General features: G+C 36.2%; 2 protein-coding genes across 5 annotated transcripts in view; one reads left to right on the top strand and one right to left on the bottom strand.

Annotated features, from left to right (window-relative positions):
• The window catches only part of LOC121426318 (angiotensin-converting enzyme-like), a 37,833-nt gene extending 31,190 nt beyond the window's left edge, over window positions 1–6,643 (top strand). For all 3 annotated transcript variants that reach the window (XM_041622572.1, XM_041622573.1, XM_041622574.1), the window contains exons 11-14: window positions 1,229–1,351; window positions 3,205–3,377; window positions 5,451–5,480; window positions 5,998–6,643. In XM_041622572.1, coding sequence (XP_041478506.1) covers window positions 1,229–1,351; window positions 3,205–3,377; window positions 5,451–5,480; window positions 5,998–6,068 — 397 coding nt within the window. In that variant the 3' untranslated portion in view covers window positions 6,069–6,643. The remainder of the gene's footprint in view (window positions 1–1,228; window positions 1,352–3,204; window positions 3,378–5,450; window positions 5,481–5,997) is intronic.
• A 367-nt stretch (window positions 6,644–7,010) lies between these two features.
• LOC121426379 (histamine N-methyltransferase-like) lies at window positions 7,011–12,019 on the bottom strand. Of its 2 annotated transcripts, none has more exons than XM_041622664.1 (5): window positions 11,711–12,019; window positions 10,010–10,271; window positions 9,132–9,319; window positions 8,543–8,672; window positions 7,011–7,949 (listed from the first exon to the last, which is right to left on the bottom strand). In XM_041622664.1, exons 2-5 carry the CDS (start codon window positions 10,233–10,235, stop codon window positions 7,588–7,590), a joined length of 906 nt encoding a protein of 301 aa, XP_041478598.1. In that variant the 5' UTR covers window positions 10,236–10,271; window positions 11,711–12,019; the 3' UTR covers window positions 7,011–7,587. The 2 variants fall into 2 exon arrangements, with proteins under 2 accessions (XP_041478598.1, XP_041478600.1); XM_041622666.1 differs by having other exon boundaries at window positions 10,010–10,267.
• Between the last annotated feature and the right edge of the window lie 4,837 nt (window positions 12,020–16,856).

Genomic DNA, 16,856 nt, shown 5'->3' with positions numbered 1-16,856 from the left:
ATGATTAACATGCACATCTTACTAATCAAATATTGCGAGCGCGAAGCGCGAGCTGAAAATTTAGGAAAATCAGACCTAAAGAGGGACATTTTAAGGCTTGTTTGTAGGAATTCACGAAGACCATACGTATTTCACTAACCAAATGAAGCGAGCGCGAAGCGCGAGCTGAAATTTTTGTATATATTGACCCCAAACATGGTTATTTTAAGGACTTTTTTTAAAAAGAATCCATTAAGAGTACACATATCTCACCATAGTCATATAATGCGAGTGCCAAGCGCATGCTGATTTTGTTAGAATTACACCTAAACACATACTTATTCTAGTCATTGTAGTCATGATTATCATATACACTCATTAGCCAAAATATTGCGAGCGTGAAGCGCGAGCTAAAACTTAGGAAATCCACACCTGAAGAGGGCCATTCTAAGGCTTGTTTGTAGGAATTCACTTAGACCATGCGTATTTCACTAACCAAATTATGCGAAGCTAAAATTTTTGATATTCAGATCAGAAAAAGGGACATTTTAGGGACTGATTTTATAGGAATTCATGAAGAGCGGACACATCTCACTAATGCGAACGTAAGCGCGGACGTGAAATGTTTTATATTAAGACCTTAAAATGATATGTCACTACATAAAACAATAATAATTCGAAGTGCGAAAAAATATATATTTGGTGTATATTGACTTGAAAACGGGAGGTTTTAGTACAACAGGACTATATATCTCGTTAAACAGACAATGCGAGCATCAGGAACAATGAAGACATAGGCCCTTAGCAAATTATGTTTCATAAAGTTATGATATTTTATTTTTATTTTATGTAATATAACATAATTATAATATAATATATCATAATTAACAATAATTTTTCCTTCCCACTACGTTTCTCTCACTTTCTCCCTCTTTTTCTCTTTTTCCCCCGTTTTTTTTTTTTTTTTTTTTGGGCCAGCCGATTGGGGGGGGGGCACGTGCCCCCCCATGCCCCCCGTAGTTAAGCCGCTGGGTAACAATATGAGTTCCCTTTCCTCTTTTTATAATTTTTGTTTCAAGAATGTGAATAGTTTTTTAATCCTCATCAGGAAATGTGGAATATCGTCATCTTTGTGTGCAATTCCCATTGATTCATTGTGTGAGATTTTTTTAAAGTGAATTAAATGATACGTGCAATTGATAAATTTGAGATTTATGATTTTGATAATCTTTTTAATGTATATTTTCAGATACTACATTCGGACTATCATTCAATTCCAGTTTTACCAGTCTCTTTGCCAGTCAGCAGGACACACGGGACCACTCCATAAATGCGACTTCTATAAGTCCAAAGAAGCCGGAGATAAACTTGCGTAAGAATAAATTTAAAATACATTTTTAAAGCTAATTCGTATAGGCTTACGTATAGGTCTACGGGTTAAAAAAGATTGCACACAAAATGAGCGAAAATGACATGCCTCTATAACTTGCAATTTTTCAGGATGATCCATTCCTTTAAAAGTGAATTTAGAAAGAGTATGTCCTCAGCTACAACATATTGAAAACTGAGCGAAAATTGGCCTATATTTACAGAGTTAGAGTCAAATTTGCATAATTATGATGACGTCATAAGTAGCAAAATGGGAATTTTGAGTTCCGACACCATTTTGATGACGTCATGATAAAATTTGGGTTCAAATGTGACATGTAATCACATCTCCCATCCATACTCTATTCGAACATGAAAAAAAAATTGGGGGTCAACGGACTTCCTGAAGAGCTATAATGAATTTTGTATAGGCATGTTTTTGCAAATATTATATTGTCTATGGTTAGTGTGCGCGCTCGCGCGTGCTGTAAACTTTGAAGGAGGCTAATTCCATTATTACTTGTTGTAGAAGGTTGATCAAGGTGTCAAATTACTCAGAATTATATTATCAATCCATTCATATAAAAAAAAATGACGATCCATTGCTGTATGGTGCCGTTACGCGCGAGAACGCGCGCGTAACCGTGCGCGCGCAAATTTTTGAAATGCTTAAAATGACCTGAATCGTACTCTACTTTGGTCAAAAAGTGATTTTGAGCATTTTTTTAATTTTGACGCGCGCGTCGTGACCTTTACATGACCTTTGATGACATGGTCAGTTGACCCGGGGGGGCCACTTTCATTCACGAGTGGATACCATGCGCGACCATGGGGTCTCGAAAAGCACCCTAAACACGTAATTTTCATATTCTGAAAATGCACCTCTTAACAAGTATTGGAAACAAAACGAAACTCTTGGCAAATATTCCCTGAAATGAACCCCTAAACAAGTACAGGAATGTTTTATTGTTACGGGTCCTTCGGTCGTCGGCTTTACCTTATTTGGTTTGTATGACCCCACCTTCTACACCTCGCTCAAATAGGATTCTAAACACGTAGTGTTGGGGCAAAAAGGACATCCTTTATAAAACACTTTAATTTTGTTTTATCATCCCCGCAAATTCGACCCTAAACACGTAATTTTTCTCGCGAAATAGATACTCTTTTTCCATTATTTTTGTGTTTTTGACACCCTTATCACGTTACGTACGTAACGTGCCCTATCGTGAAAAGGACATCCTTTTTACGTGTTTTTTTTGGTCGCGCATGGTATCCGCTCGTCAATGTAAGTGCCCCCCCCCCCCCCGGGACAGTTGACCCTTGACCTGAAGTTAATGTGATGTAAGTATTGTTGATTTTTGATAACAGATAATGAAGATATGATTGATAATGTGAATTTACAAAATGACGTCTAGATGACGTCATGATGACCTTTTGACCTTGAACCTCTTTCATCCAGATGACATGGTAAGTCCCCATAACTGATGATACGCTAGCAAAAAAAGGGTGGAAAAATAAAAATTAAGAAATAAATAAAAAAGAAAATTCATACGAAATTAATGGTTGATCTGTCGATTGACAGATCACCTAAATGTTGTTTTAACACTTTAGCCCTAACCCCTAACCTTGCTATATGTTACTTTGCCCCCCCCCCCCAGATGTGGAACGTTTGTCATGACTGTCCAGAGTCCCCAAGCCCCTTTCCAGTTAGTGTAAGCGTTTAAACCAATTAATTGACACAAATAATAAAATTACATCTTTGACACCTTATTGTTGACCATGGAAATAATATCTGATACTTTCTTGTAATAATCTTTTATACAAACTGCAAATAATGTATCCATTAATTCTTGACAGTGCAATGTTATCACTGGGTTCAAGCCGCCCGTGGCCTGAAGCAATGGAGGCCCTCACCGGTCAGAGAGAGATGAAAGCAGACGCCATCTTGGAATACTTTCAGCCACTGATGGAATGGCTGGAGAACATTAACGAAGAGAACGGAGATGTGATTGGATGGGACGAGCCAATGAGTAAGCTATGATTTGACTGGATGAATAAATTTCAGTCAATTGATTGTTTTTGGATGCTGCGATGTACAATTGAAAGGCATTTGTGAGTAAGCATTGGTGTTTAGGGTGTGTGTGCGCGGGATGAGTGTGTGTGTGTATAATTTGTGTGTATGTAGAAGGATGCATTATATTGACATGGATGTGCGTGTGTGTTTGCGTCTAAGAGGGAGTATGTGCGCGTGGGAGATGTGACTTTTTAAATGTACTTTAGAATGTTGGTGTGTGCGAATTTGGAAGTAGTAGTAGTAGTAGCAGTATTTATTTCCCTCTTAAACGCAAAATTATATACAATAAAATACGGTGGATAGCCCACATTCAGCGTGACTGGCACAGCCACGCTGGTCTTCCGTTGGGTCCAAAAACATTTAACCTTAACATATATACCAGATTGAATAACAAACGGGAGGGATAGGTATGTGATACTAACTCAAATTATTTTCTTAAATATTTTGGGTTAAATATTTTTGGGATAGATTATTCATGATCGTTTCTTCTTTTGTCCAACAATTGCCAATTAAGTGAAATATATTTGTCCAAGATAGATATGAGATTCGGGTTTAATCCGGAGTTTTATACGGCCTGCTCTGTTTTGTAGGGCGTTTTTAAGGCGGTCTGTGTATTTCCTAAAGGATGCATCGTAGACAACATTACCATAATCAATGTAGGGGAGGATCAATGAACTATAAATTAATTTTAGAATCGATCACTTAAAGATCGCCGCAATCTTCCCAGAAAGCCAAATAATTGACCTATTTTTGCAACATGCCTTGTCTATATGCAAATTCAAATAATCATCAACTATGATGCCTAGGTATTTGACATGATGAACTTGTTCTAAAAGGGTATTATTCAAGGAAACATGAAGGACATTTTGTTTAGAAATCATATTCTTGCTTCCAATAAGCATGCAGACCGTTTTTTGACAGTTAACCCCTACCTTGTTCTGGCACATCCATTGGTACATATTTTCTAAATCTGAGTTGAGAGCCTCGTTGATTTTATCAATGGAGGGGTGTGAAAAATACAAAACGGTGTCATCCGAATACAATTGGATATGACATGTCTTAATACATTTCACTAAGTAATTGACATAAAATATAAAGAGCGGTGGCCCCAGGAGTGATCCCTGGGGAATACCGCAGTTAATAACTGATTAAAAAGAGAGTCCTACAAATACGGTTTACATGTAGCCTCGAAACCATAATGAATGGATGGTGTGCCAGAAATACTTAGGATATTCATTAATTACTTTCACAAGAATATCACAATTTACGGTGTCGAATGTTTTTTTTTCTTTTTATTCGACGAAGACGGCCCCAATGTAATGTTTCAGATCGATTGAGAGAAACCAGTCGTCGGTTACCATTAGGAGATTAGTAATAGTTGAATTCCGTGGCCGAAAACCGGATTGGGCAGGTGTCAAAGTTTCATTCTTCGAAAACTTGCCGTTGGACAACCCTTTCCAGTATTTTAGGGCAACATTGAGATGGGCCTATAATTCGAAGGATAATTTTCATCGCCACCTTTGCGAATTGGGATAATCTTGGCTTTTTCCATTGTTGCGGAAATATACCACTTGTCAAAGATAAATTAATCAACTTAGTAATATTCATTGATATCTCCATAGAGCATGCTTTCAAACAAAGACAGATAACTTACCAACACCGACAGACTTAGTGTTTTTAAGAGGAGTATATCATTTATTCTGTCTATATTGAGTTTATGTGTCGGTGTGCAGAAGGTGTTATGTTGTAACTTTTAAGGCAATTGATTACAACTCTAGGCCTCTCGAAAATAAATACTAGTAAAAGACTTTTTAATGAAAGCCTTTTTAATAATTAATTTCTTGACATCAGAAAAATAACAAGATGACATGAAAAGATAAGAAAATAAATGATAAAATTACATATTTTATTTCTTATGTTAAAACTTATCTTATTTCCAGAGTTGTAATTTTTGTTTTACCCAATGCGTAGCATTTTAGATTTTTAATGTATCAACACTTTTTTGTCTCCCTCTTTGTATCATATACAGTGACTACTCAAGAGTCTACAACAGCTGGAGGTAAAATATATAATACAATTATTATTACTATGCTAACAAAAATTTATATTCATTGCATAAACAGTATCGTTAAAATTACACCACATGTGTTTGAACAGGTTCGTATCAAATTTTACACAAATGTTCAATTCATGGTTTTACTTAAAAAAAACATTATTTGGGGGTTTCTTTTACGTAATGATTTTTGATAAATATAAATTTTCCCTTAATATTTGCAATCAGTTACTGGTACTTATTTCGATGTCTTCCCCATGGAAAATAATGTGTTTGTTTGCACGTTGACACTGCTATCTTGGGAAATTTCCCAAAGCACCTCATCATTATAAGTCCTCATTATGCTATTGCATTAGCAAGATGATAAAAGGGAAATTGCGTTATTTTCTTTATTTTCTGGTTTACATAAGACGTCTCGTAAGAGTACATGGATTCTATCAAAAATACTTGTCATTACAATACTTCAGATCAAATATTTGGCTATTCATTTTCATCTTTATATATTTTGTGTTCAATGTTTCAGGTCCCTCTGCGCTGGGAGGAAGCAGCGTCTTGGTGATCTGTTTCTTCGCCATCATATCAAAACTTATATAATTAGCTCCAACACACCATTTCTTCAAGGGGAAACGTGACAATTTTCTGGCCAAATCAAGAATTGAATAGGATTTTATATGAAAATATGCCTATAGTTATCTTCCGTTTTGCGTTTCTTTAATGTAAAGTCAACTCTATTTTATCGTTATTTTGCCAAGATATATTTTAAAAGTTCATTGGTGAGGTCTTTGCCAAAAGGAGAAACACGGTTGGCAATCGTTTGTACAAATCAATTGTGCTCTATCATCTATTTTAGCTTTTAGTTTGCACTCTGTGAAACAAGTAGAACAGTTGAACTATATAAAATAAATTCTTACTGTCTGATGTAAGAAACCAATTACGATCCTATTGACAATTTGCAGTTGATTACAAGTTTTATGATTGACTATTGATCATACTATTAACTTGCAACTGATATCAAGCTTAATGCAATAGATGGATGAGCAAATATGTCTACCCAGAAAAAAAACTGTGCTCCTCACTACTCCAAAATAACTACTACTTCAAAAATATTTAGATATATTTCGAATGAGTATACTATGCAAATAAATGATTTTTTTTATACTCTTACAGTAAGCATTTTACATAACATAGTGACCTTGTTACTGACTCCATATTTTTAATATGAAGCTTGTGTGTCAATTTTGTATTCTTTTGGGGAGGTAATCTAGCGAAGTTGGCCAGAGTGAAACATGAAACGTAAACTGCGAAGCATGAACAACGGTTGAAGAACATAAGAAAAATATATAAAAGACACTATAATTATGAGAGGGGGCTGGGAGATGGGAGAAAGATGCATAGAATATATATAGTCAGCTCGATTGATATATTGAGAGAGCAAGAGAGAGAGAGCATGGGGCTATATTGAATGGATTAAAAAAAGAAACTATTTATGTACATGTATATACACTCTTAAAACAAATCAGTCAAATTGACTAGTCCAGTAGTCAGCTGGGAGCAACTGATATGGCAATCACTGATATTCACATTTCTGACATATATTCTAGTCAGAAATAACTCTATTCTAGTAAAATGTGACTACAAAATGGTCAAATATGACTAGAATAACAATTGCTCCCAGCTGACCCTATTAACTTGTCATTTTTGACTGATTTGTTTTTAGAATGTATATAAACAGTAATAAATTCCTTAATGAAAAGGGCATCTTGATTATTGTAACATTTCGTCCCAACATACATTCTATAATACATTAGAAACAATCATAGTTGTCACATAAATGTGACTTTTGTCACGAAAATGTACAATACTTTCTTAGTAAAACACTGTGTTAGTCAGGCGCGGATCCAGGGGGGGCATGTGCCCCCCTTTTGAGAAGCAAAATTAAAAATTTGTAATGTAAAAATACCATGAAAACAAAGATGTGCCCCCTCTTTTCAACTTGAAGGCCCTTTTTTTGCTAGTCAATTTTTTTAGCAAAAAATTGCCCCCCCCCCTTTCGAAAATTCTGGACCCGCCCCTGGTCTTAATATGGATCTCTGGGGAATCACTGAAAATAAACTTACGAAGAAGGGTCTTTCCATATCTCTATAATTTCAAAATCATTACTTATCAGCACTCTCTCGCCGTCATCGCTCTTCGTGGTCAACGATCTCAGAATGTCCATTGTAGCTTTCAAGACGTCTTCAGACGCTGTTTGGCAGAAGTGGGCACCTTGGGTTAAAAAGTCCATCAGTTTGGGCCCGACGTCGGACGCGGCATCGAAGACGGAGGTGATGTCGATGACGGCTGGAAATGGGGTGACACGAAGTCGACGTTGATTTGCACGACGAGCAGCGTCCAGGATGCGACGTCCCGGCGACATATGGGAAGGTTTGGAAATCCACGGTAACTGGTGGGCGAATTCCGAGGTCTTGTTCTCTCCTATTGAAAGATAAAATCAAATTCAACTTATTCATATTCAAATATATTTACAGATTCATCAGATGAAGATAGCAATGCAGATACAGGTTCAGATTTAGATATTAATTTAGATTCAGATGCAGTTTCAGATTAAAATCAGATACACATTCAGGTCCAGATACAAATTCAGATTCAGATATAAATCTAGATAGAGATTTAAATGCAAATTCAGGGGGAGGGGGGGGGGTCGAGTGGTGACATTTGTCATTGCCTGCTATGTAGAATTTTTGAAAGGAGTCGGTTCTTCCCCGGTTCTCCCCCCCCCCCCCCCTACTAACCACTCCTGGATCCGCCGATGTGTGATTAGAATTTCCCCTTCTTTTTCTTAAGCCATGCTCGAGCAGTTTACATTAAATAAAAAAATCTAAGCCATGGTTCAGAATAAGGAAATTGTAGATATGAAGCTATTAATCACAATTAGATCAAACTATATTAGTATACAACACATTACAATACACACGAACGAATAAAACAGACCTCGTAATGACATAATTAAACCTGGTGGTCAGACGAAAACGGAAGTCTAGAGCGGATCGAGGAAGAGGAAGTTTTACCTGATTTGTGAACAAAAAGACTAGCGCCCCCTACGGTCAAGGATGCTAGCAGACGGTCCATGGTCATCCCGACATCCTCCAGATAGTACGCAGTATGTACCATACTAATAAAGTCAAACTCCTGAGAATCCTAAACAAAGATTGTATTTCGAGAATATGGTAATGTTTGATCGCATGCAATTTTCATACTGCGGATAGAACGTAGGTTGAACACTTTTTGATCAAAATAACGTGACTTAAAAAGTTTGTATGTGTAACAGGTTCAAGCCAAAATATACTACATTTTGTAATTTTATTTTAAGAATAACAACTCGTGAAGGGTTTAAGTATAAAAAATTATAGAGGCGTTTGGCTTTTGGAAGTTGTATAAACGATAGCATGATGATGATGATACTGTAATTATAAGTTCTTTCAATTTTCTGTTTATATATTCAATTTCAAAAAATAAATGTTTTTTTCAGTAAGTAATTGTACATATCTATAAAGAGAGGGAGAGAGAGTCAGGCAGGGAGATAAAGAGGGGGAGAGAGAGCGCTGTATAATTGACCATGCATATTATTATTAATATCATTATAACTATAATTATTACCTCGGAATTTTTCCAGTATCCTTCGATAGTCGTGTTTTGCCAGTCAAAGCTGACGTTTGAGAGGTTTGAACTTTTCTCAACTGTATCTTTGAACTCCTGGAAAGCAGGCTGATCTGGTTCTACTACGGTGTAATGGATTTTCGGGAAATGACGAAGAAACTTCTCAAGCATCATTATATCCGTCCTTCCTATGATAAAAATCATAAAAGAACAGATATACGTGATAACCCTCATGATAATGACAGAAAAATGATTTCCTCTCTTTTGCTATTATATTGCTCAAATTTATTAGTTTTATGTCACTCAAGTCATAGGTTATTGCAAGATGTAATGATATAAATTAACAAAGAAAATGTTAAAAGCTGATAATTCATTATTCACCGAAAAATGAAATATCATACCATTAAAAAGAATCAGAAAGGCATACAGCAATATAATTAATAAAGAATTTTGTATCCGTTTGGGTCCTTTTTATACAGTTTTGTACAACTTATTTTGTACTACAGAATATAGTAATGGACAACATTGCATATTTGGGCATTTGATATCTACCAGCAATTTCACGAGAAGTTGATATATCGTACCCCAAAAAATAGAAAAAAAATATCATATATAGATTTGAAAATATGATCCCTTTCAGTATTACCATGCACTTCGGGATCTGAGCTGCTGATTCTCAGTGTCTAACTTTTGTTGATTTTTAAAGTAGTGACGAAAAGAGAACTACGAAGAGAAAAGAAAGGAAAAGGGGAGGAGAAAAGAAAGCAAGGTATTCGTACTGGTCATGTTATTCTATAATGATTGTCTTTCTCTCCCCGTATCAAAATACCATTGCGCCCCCCCCCCCCACCGGTCAGTTTTTATTATATATTGGCTACCGTTTCCCGTGCCGATCCCAAGCAAACGAAGTTCCTCATCGGTCGGGAAAGACTTTGTCATCTTGACCACGACCTCCTGCTCGAAGTCCTTTTCGAACCATCTTTCCAGTTTGGGCACACCGTCATTGTTGGGCAAGAAAGCCGTCTCGAAGACGTCCTGAAACCTCTCCGAATCACTGACGAAGTCTCTCAAACCGGGGATCGAAGATGGTAGCTGTGTTCCCATGTCAACGAACTTGGTTTTTGGTTTTACAAACTCTTTCTAGTGATGGGGGGGGGGTATGAATAAAGAACATTTTGATCGTTGTTAAATGCTCATGCTGAGGAAGGAAAAGGGGTAATTGAATTATATAAAACCATTGATATTTGATTATGATTATATTTACATCCATGCCTGATTGGCCTTCTTTCATCCCTTTGCATCTTTGATATCATGCTGCCATATAATTATCAGGGCCGGGTATCTTCTAGAATAAGAGGGCGTGTATGGGGGGGGGGGTGGGTTGTAAGACCTATTTGCCGACGAATTAAAAGGCTCGAATACCCCTTCGCTCCGCCCATGCACACACTGGAAATTACATTCAAACCATATTTCGGTGGATTACTTTTTTTTTCGTCACCTATATATAATATCACACTCTTGAAAGAGAGTAAAGCGAGCGAACCAGAATACGAAAGGTTCATGTGCCCTTTTCCTCCGTGCATACACACACAGGAAATTATTATAGCCGTAATATTTGGGTCGATCGTTATTACTTACACACACATGAAAGAGAGTAGGGCGAGCGAACCAGAATACGCATGGTTTTTTTTCCTTATATCATTGACCCCGTAGATATGTAAGTCATCATGGTTATATTATCCGTCCGGGGGGGGGGGGCACTTCCATTCACGAGTGGATACCATGCGCGACCATGGGGTCTCGAAAAGCACCCTAAACACGTAATTTCCATATTCTGAAAATGCACCCCTTAACAAGTATTGGCGTGTGAAACCCTACCCTTAACAAGTATTGGAAACAAAACGATACTCTTCGCAAATAGTCCCTGAAATGAACTCCTAAACAAGTACAGGAATGTTTTATTATTACGGGTCCTTCGGTCGTCGGCTTTACAGTAGTTTGGTTTAGTACGATCCCACCTTCTACACCTCGCGCAAATCGGACTCTAAACACGAAGTGTTGGGGCAAAAAGGACATCCTTTATAAAACATTTTAATTTTGTTTCATCATCCCCGCAAATTCGACCCTAAACACGTAATTTTCCTAGCGAAATAGATACCCTTTTTTCATTACTTTTGTGTTTTTGACACCCTTATCACGTTACGTACGTAACGTGCCCTATCGTGAAAAAGACATCCTTTTTACCTTTTTTTTTTGGTCGTGCATGGTATCCACTCGTCAATGTAAGTGGCCCCTCCGGATTATCCGGAAACTCCATCTCTGGTAATAAAGGTCTATGGCCAACTCTGGTGCAATATTGCCAGAAGTTCAGGCTAGCTAATATAGACTCCCACACTCAAAAATATGTTACTATTTGCAAAGAATTACAGTTGTGCTCATTGTATATAATAGATTGTGGACAAAGTACAGATCCATTCACAGTTTATGTGGTAGGGACTTCATGAATACATTGGAGATATAACACTAGCTCCCATGCAGTAGCTACCGTGACGGAGTAGCTAGCGATCAAATTTACTTACCGGTACGGGTCAACCCAAGTGCACTCCTCTTATTGCTGCTGACTATTAGTCGTCAATGCATAACACAATACACGTGGAAAAATGAAGCTTAGAGCGTTTCTCGCGATATTTTATGGGAGAACTTCGGTTGTATTGTTGTGTTACAAAAAGAGTGATGAGATCCATGTACAATCCAAGCTGTATAACCAGTCGATGTTGTCGAACATTGTGATCTCAATTAAAGTAGGCCTAGCCTACAATATCAAGAATATATAAAGAACTATTGAAAAATAATTGTGCTCTGACACTGATTGCGGTCAACAAAGATTCTAATGCATTTGTCAGAATAAGGTCAAAATACCAAACTCTACCATTTAAAGGGGCACTCTATAGTCTGAAATCAAAATTGGTGAAATTATTAAGTTTCCATGAAAATCGTAAAAAAAATAAATAAGAAAGAAATTGCCTCTAAAATTTACATCATATATAGCCTGTATGCAAAGCAAAGCTAACTACACAAAAGGCATTAAGAAACAGGAAATTTGCAGATACAATATATTCACACATATATACTGCTTTAACGAAAAAATTCAAAATTGGGTGGGTGCATGGCTTCATTATTTTAAAAGGATTTGAATGATTTTGTCAAACCTTTAATAGTTGCCTATTTGACTCATGTACGTCACTAAATTTTTAGTAGACCTATAGTGCCACTTTACATCTAATAGACTGACTTGTTTGGCATTTGGTCCCCGGATGCTACATTGGTTTTATCACAGCTCAGCCTCAGGGAAGTGAAACAAATTTCACTATAAGTCCTGATTAGTTATGTTAGTTGATGTAATTAATCAAAGGAAAAGACGCCAATAAAATTTGATAAAAACTCGCTTTAGACCCCCGCCCCATTCCCCCAAAAAACCCTTACGAAGTAGGTGCCATGATAAAGTTGCATAAATATATCTCGAGTTGCCCCATGCACATCCGGCTTGCCATAGGCGGCGGAAGCGGGGGGACAGGGTGGACGTGTCCCCCCCCCCCCTAAATTTGAGGAGGAGGGACGGTCCCCCCCTAAATTTGTTGATGATGACCTTTTTTTTTTTTTTTTTTTTTTTTTTTTTGCTTGTCAATTTATTTTCCTACGTCCTACGTCCCCCCTCAAAAATTTTTGGGTTGAAAACCTTTTTTTTCTTTTTTGCTTGTCAACATTTTTTGGGTTGTCCCCTCCTAAAATTTGTGGCTTTCGCCGCCAATGCGGCTTGCAACAACCGTTTTATAACATATTTTTCTTTTAATTCAATTAGTGAAATGAATTAAAGGGAAAATGTGATGTGTTAAACTGATAAGGAGAGGGATGCTATCATATTCATGATATTCGGTACTCTGCTCTTCGAATTTTATGGAAAAAGGGAGACTTTCCTTTCGGCGGATTTACCGCCCCTCTTACGAACTTGACAGACTTTACTGTTAACGGACAAGTCCACTCCAACAAAAAGTTGATTAAGATAAAAAGAGAACATCCAAGAAACATAACAGTGAAAATTTCATCAAAATCGGAGGACTGAAAAATAAGAAAATTACGACATTTTAGATTTTGCTTACTTTGACAAAAAAACTTATTGATTGTTTACATCCTGATCGGTATGCAAATGAGGAACTGATGACGTCACCCATTAGCTATTTCTTTGTATTTTATTAAACGAAATATGAAAAATAGTGGGTTTTTATGGGGTTTGTCTCCTCATTGTCATGTGAAAAAAAAATCCTCCCTGAACATGTGGAATTGCCATTTTAACAGCTTATGTTAAGTCATATTGGTCCTTATTTTCAAATCTGTGAAAATTGAAAATTCGTATAATTCATACCAATGAAAAAATAAATAATGGATGAGGGACGTCATCGACTGTCTCAATTGCATATCACTGAGTTGCGCGTGTAAGTGTTTTGTGAAAAATAAGCGAAGCCTAAAAATAACTTTCTTATTTTACATCTGATTTTGATGAAATTTTCATCGTTAAATTTCCATGGATTCTAAAAACACTGTAAATCATTAAAATTCTCACTGTCATTCATGTAATTACACTGAATAACTTGATGTAAATGTAATGATTCCATGTTAATTGTTGATTCCACTCATTATGTATACAATGTATTCTGTTTTACTTATTACATGTTACATAGCAGTGCTATTGAGTTATTTGTTAAACGGCAGGGCGCCTTTGGAAAGCAGTTTTGCATAACTGAACAGGATTCCCTGCAGTATGGAATAAAGAAAGCAATAAATAAATAAATGCTTAATTGATTTTTCTCTATCGATTTAAATCAACAAATAAATGGAAATGCTATTTGCATTACCGGTAACTAGGTGTGCACTTAAAAAAAAATCTGGGATGGACTTGACCTTTAACAAACTGACCCATGTGATATAGAATTTCATTCAAAATGAAAATTAGATCTGGACTAATTTGGCATTTATCATGCACGTGACATGCGGAGACTAAGAATGTCAGTGGCTAATTCAGTCAATATTTTCGATGGATCAATATTTGCTCATTCATTTTACAATTCTATATATAATCTTCGATTTTCAAAGGGAAGTTTCACTCCCCCATAATAGTAGAGGGGCGGTAAATAGGTAGTAAGAACATTATCTTGTTACTTATTTTGCAACCGTAATTATCTAAGGCGGAGTGCGCCCCCCCCCCCCCCCTTTCTGGCATAGCAGCTCGCCATTCACTTGCACTGCTTCCACTAATCCCAGTCAATTAGATTTTTTTTAAAGGAAATGTCAGTAATATATTGAATGACTGGGCATTTGCCAGAAAGCTAGCATCTGGCAAACGCAGGCCTATGGAAGACTTTTACAATATTTTGAAGGAATTCACAAACAAATACAAATCTTCGCTTCAATCGCTTGCCAAAATTTACGTTACAATGACTCTTCAGTTTCTTGCTCGCAGTTTAGTTTGGTCGAAGTTCCTTACTTGAGCAATGAAGTGTTTTTGATGCCATGATTATAATTCAATTAAAGAATGGACCTCGAATAATAGGCCTAACATTGTGAATAATTAGTCAATAGATATAGAGAATTACAACATGATCTACAGCCACCCAGCGTCAGCAAATGCACTTGATTCGCCTCATGCATGCTTTACATGTATATGGTTCCGGTTCGTGAAACTTGACACGGAAGTACAAGATTAACAATTATCGATGTCCAACCGTTTCAATATTATACTGAAAATGTGTTTAAATTGGCAATGATTTATGAAATGAATAATATTCCGAAAACATTTTTTTTTCAAAATAGGCAGATAGAGCGCCCTTTTATTAAACGTGAGAACGTAATTATATCCGTATTACGTACGCGAATTGTTGATAGTTCCGCATTCATGTTTCGTAATTATAGTTAAATGATTTAAAATGTTTAATAATTGGTCTTTGATGCCGTTAAAACTTAATCGTTCATTATAAGTTCCCTTGTCGTATATTTTTTTAGGCCATTATTGCAAACAAAATGAAAATCATTCATCGATCAAATCGTAATTGTAGTTTCTAAATACTAGAGCCATTATTGCAATGTTTCATCTTATGGTTCGAACCGTTACGTTTTAATTTTATGAAAAAAAATGAAAAATTATAAATGAGGTAAATCGAATATTAATCATTTACCTGTTTTGTTTATTCATTTATTTATTTATTTATGTTTTGTTCATTTATGATCTGATTCTTTTTTATTCTTAGAACAGTTTTCGGTAAAGCGAGTCGCCGGCCTATAGAACAAGACTAAGATAAATTATTCCATAATCATTTTCATCGAAATCGGATTATAGCTTATGTGATGATATTTTTAGAGTAAATCAGTTTACTCTACACCAAAAACATTTTAATGACATATTTGGAGTGCCAATTGGTATCTGACTCATCGACTCCTACAGTGAAATTAGCACATTAATTGCGCTGTGAAATGAAAAAAAAAAGATAATAATTATGGAGCTATAATGAAATACAATGGAGTCAAATAAATATTTGGTATAACCTAGGATTATCTTTGTCCCGAGAGCGGAAAAAAGTAAAATGAAAACAAGCATCCTTTTTTTTAAATAGTAGTTTGTTCTTTGGCAACTGGAATGCTATCAAGAGACTTGCCAGACATGGCAACAAGGACTGGCATGCATAAAACTAGATTCCAAGTATTATAGTGTATTATTATCGCCAACACGTTTAATGAATTTCTTGTGACAGAGGTTCTCAGAAAAGGAAAATAAACTTTCATTCAGAGAGTTAGGATGTTGTTTCCCCATCGTATTTCCATGTGAGAAGTAATTGGCATACGTCATCGTTATTTTTACCACGATTATTATTATTATTGTGTGATAGCTAGCGATGTCGCGGATAGTCTCACTTTCCAGACCGTCTTTTGGCACTTTCCTTCGCATGGTGCGTGCGCCTATTGTTTGGTATAAAATTCTGCTAGCTGGGCTCTGTCTTACTCTATACTTAACTCACATTTAATACATATTATTATGTATTTTGTATGCGAAGATAGGCCTAGCTTGGCCTATTTGATGAAGGGAGTGAAGATCGAAATATTGTCTTATGTATATTCGTATATTAAGTTGTACCCTGCGTACCGGCAGTAGTCATGTTTTTTTTTGTTGGGGGGGGGGGGGGGAAACGGATGCACCCTCTTCATTATGGTGACCTTCCAAACTCTCTTTTACGTATTGTAGTTCATACGTCATTAATCTTACTGAATTTTCTAGAATATAATATCATCCAGGTTTAAACTGATTTTTTTTCAGGGGCTCTTTTTGTGGGCCTCATTTTTTATCATTAAAATGGACTGTTATAAAAACAGTTAAAAATCCTCGTTCGATTGCATCATTGTTTTTATGGAGGCCTACATTTTTATTGTGTAGTTCCATCCCTCCGTAAAATTTGCATCAGATTATATACACATATAATTACCAACTTCTCGAATTGCATTTCAACTTATCACAATAAAACATGGCAAATGAATATGGGTTGTACACTGTAAAAATGTGGTGTTAAAACTGACACCAATTGTTGTTAATAGAGGACCACACCCTTAGGTGTTAAAATTACACCCTAGAGATTGAACACAACACCAAAGAGTGTAAATGTAACAGGCAAAATGTGTTGTAAT

The sequence above is a fragment of the Lytechinus variegatus genome, chromosome 13 (assembly GCF_018143015.1).
Source record: "Lytechinus variegatus isolate NC3 chromosome 13, Lvar_3.0, whole genome shotgun sequence".
NCBI classification, from domain to species: Eukaryota; Metazoa; Echinodermata; class Echinoidea; order Temnopleuroida; family Toxopneustidae; genus Lytechinus; species Lytechinus variegatus.
This window is presented reverse-complemented; position numbering and strand designations above follow the sequence as displayed.